The 2,830-nt window shown below is 40.5% G+C and overlaps 1 protein-coding gene and 1 non-coding gene across 2 annotated transcripts; one reads left to right on the plus strand and one right to left on the minus strand.

The window, feature by feature from the left end:
* Positions 1 to 327: 327 nt before the first annotated feature.
* On the minus strand, positions 328 to 434 carry LOC133820425 (small nucleolar RNA R71). The gene has a single exon (XR_009886835.1). It is a non-coding gene; the product is annotated as a small nucleolar RNA R71 (small nucleolar RNA).
* Positions 435 to 1,029: 595 nt separating this feature from the next.
* Positions 1,030 to 1,980, plus strand: LOC133815256 (uncharacterized). Its single transcript, XM_062248111.1, has one exon. It carries the CDS (start codon positions 1,030 to 1,032, stop codon positions 1,978 to 1,980), a length of 951 nt encoding a protein of 316 aa, XP_062104095.1.
* Positions 1,981 to 2,830: the final 850 nt, after the last annotated feature.

The following is a 2,830-nucleotide window of genomic DNA, read 5'->3' on the forward strand; positions in this document are numbered from 1 at the left end:
GCTAAATCCGGGAATTATGAGATCATAAATTCAGGCTACACAATTTGACTTGAAGCCAGTTATGTTCCAAATGCTTCAAACTGTGGGTCAGTTCAGTGGGATGCCAATAGATGTTCCTCACCTTCATCTTCGCTTATTCATTGAAGTGAGTGATTCTTTCAAGCTGCCTGGAGTTACAGAGGATGCCCTGAGATTGAAGTTGTTCCCATAGTCCTTGAGAGACAGAGCGAGAGCTTGGTTGAACTTTTTGCCATATGATTCTGTGACTACTTGGCAAGAGTTGGCTGAATGATTTTTGATGAAGTACTTTCCTCCCAGTAAGATGCCAAACTCCGCAATGAGATTACTTCATTCCAACAACTTGATGAAGAATCTTTATATGAGTCATGGGAGCGGTTCAAGGAGTTATTGTGAAAATGCCCTCATCATGGCATTCCTCATTGCATCCAGATGGAGACATTTTATAATGGTCTAAATGCCCATACTAGAATGGTAATAGATGCTTCGGCGAATGAGGCTCTTCTTGCTAAGTTCTATAATGAGGCATATGAAATCCTTGAGAGGATATCCAACAAAAAATATTAGTGGCCTACTACTAGATCATCTACAGGTAGAAAGGTGGCTGGTATTCATGATGTAGATGCCATCACTTCTTTGGCGGCCCAAGTTTCTTCTATTTCGAATATGCTCAAGACAATGAACACAAGGATTAATCAGTCAATGGGGCAGCCTATGAGGACACAAATGGGGCAAATGGAGAATATTTCTTGTTTGTATTGTGGTGAGGGTCATACTTTTGACAACTGTCCTTCCAATCCAGCAGCTGTGTGTTACATGGGGAATCAAAATAGGAATGGTTCTTATTCTAATTCCTACAATCCATCATGGAGGCAACATCCCAACTTTTCATGGAGTAATCAAGGGGCTGGCCCTAGCAACTCTTCTATGCCTCCAAGACCAAATTTCCCACTGGGTTATTTTCCATAAGCACCACAACAAATGCCACAACAAAGGCCACAACAGTAAGCAATGCAATCTAGCTCTCTTGAGAACATGTTGAAGGAGTATATAGTGAAGAATGAAGCCATGATTCAAAGCCAAGCGACATCATTGAGGAACTTGGAAAACCAAGTTGGGAAACTAGCTAATGAGCTTAGAAATAGACCCCATGGTACATTACCAAGTGATACCAAGAATCCAAGAAATGTGGGCAAGGAGCATTGTAAAGCCATCACTTTGAGAAGTGGGAAAGAGTTGGAGAATACCAAGACAAATTCAGGGCATGAGGGTGAACCCTCTTCAATCCAAATAAATGAGGAAATCCAAAAAGATGCTGAAATTCCTAGTGTACAAAAATCTGCCTCTGCCCAGAATGTTGCAGGAATGCCGCAACATAGTCGCCCAGACAACTCAATTTCAAAGCAGTTACCTCCATTTCCTCAACATTTTCAGAAGAAAAAGTTGGATTCTCAATTCAAGAAGTTTTTAGATATGTTGAAGCAGTTGCATATCAACATCACACTGGTAGAGGCACTTGAGCAAATGCCTAACTATGTGAAATTCATGAAAGATGTTCTCACACGGAAGAAAAGGTTAGGAGAGTTTGAAACTGTGGCTCTAACCAAGGAGTGTAGTTCATTTCTCCAGGACAAGTTGCCACCAAAGTTGAAGGATCTTGGGAGTTTCATTATTCCATGTACTATTGGAAACACTTATTGTGGGATGGTGTTATGTGATTTAGGTGCTAGCATTAATTTGATGCCAATGTATGTGTTCAAGAAATTGAGGATTGGAGAAGTCAGGCCTACTACAGTTACTCTTCAACTTGAAGATATATATCTTGCTCACTCAAATGGGAAGATTGAAGATGTGTTTGTAAGGGTAGACAAATTCATATTCCCTGCTGATTTTATTGTGCTAGACTATGAGGCGAAAAGAGAGGTGCCTATTATTTTGGGAAGGCCATTTCTTGCAACATGAAGAACTTTGATAGATGTGCAAAATGGTGAGCTTACTATGAGGGTCCAAGATGAAAATGTGACTTTTAATGCTCTTAAAGCTATGAAGTTTCCTGATGAGATGAAGGAGTGCTCTCTTGTTTTAGTGGTAGATTCTTTGGCATCAAAGGAGTTTAAGACGAGTAGTGTTGATGATCCATTAGAGAGGTTATTGTTGTTTGACTCTCAAAATGATGAAGATGAGGAGGAGTACTTAGCTTGGTTGGAGGCTAATTCTCAAGGTTTAAGAATACGAGGCCGATTTGATTCATTGCAGTTGTCATCTAGGGAGTTCAAGGCTCCCAAACTATCAATTGAAGAGCCACCTGAGTTGGAGTTGAAAGTCTTGCCATCACATCTGCGATATGCCTACTTGGGTCCATCATCCACTTTGCCTGTCATTATTTCAGCGGAGTTGACTCATGAACAAGAAGAAATGTTGCTTGAGGTGTTGAGGAAGTTCAAGAAGGCCATTGGGTGGACTATTGTAGATATTTGAGGTATTAGTCCTTCTTTGTGTATGCATAAGTTCTTGCTTGAAGACAATGAAAAAGGTTCTATCGCGGGGCAAATGAGACTAAATCTTATCATGAAGGAAGTAGTGAAGAAAGAAATCATCAAGTGATTAAATGCTGGGCATTATTTATCCTATCTCTGACAGTTCATGGGTGAGGCCTATTCAGTGTGTGCCTAAGAAGGGTGGGATCACAATGGTGAAGAATGAAGACAATGAGTTGATTCCTACTAGAACTGTGGCTGGATGGAGGATTTTCATGGACTATAGGAAGCTAAACAAGGCTACTAGAAAGGATCATCTCCCTTTTCCTTTTATT

The sequence above is a fragment of the Humulus lupulus genome, chromosome 2 (genome assembly GCF_963169125.1).
Source record: "Humulus lupulus chromosome 2, drHumLupu1.1, whole genome shotgun sequence".
NCBI classification, from domain to species: domain Eukaryota; kingdom Viridiplantae; phylum Streptophyta; class Magnoliopsida; order Rosales; family Cannabaceae; genus Humulus; species Humulus lupulus.

What these genes read in the sequence shown, in the direction of transcription:
- LOC133815256 (XM_062248111.1), top strand. Translation starts at nt 1,030, where the DNA reads ATGCAATCTAGCTCTCTTGAGAACATGTTGAAGGAGTATATAGTGAAG.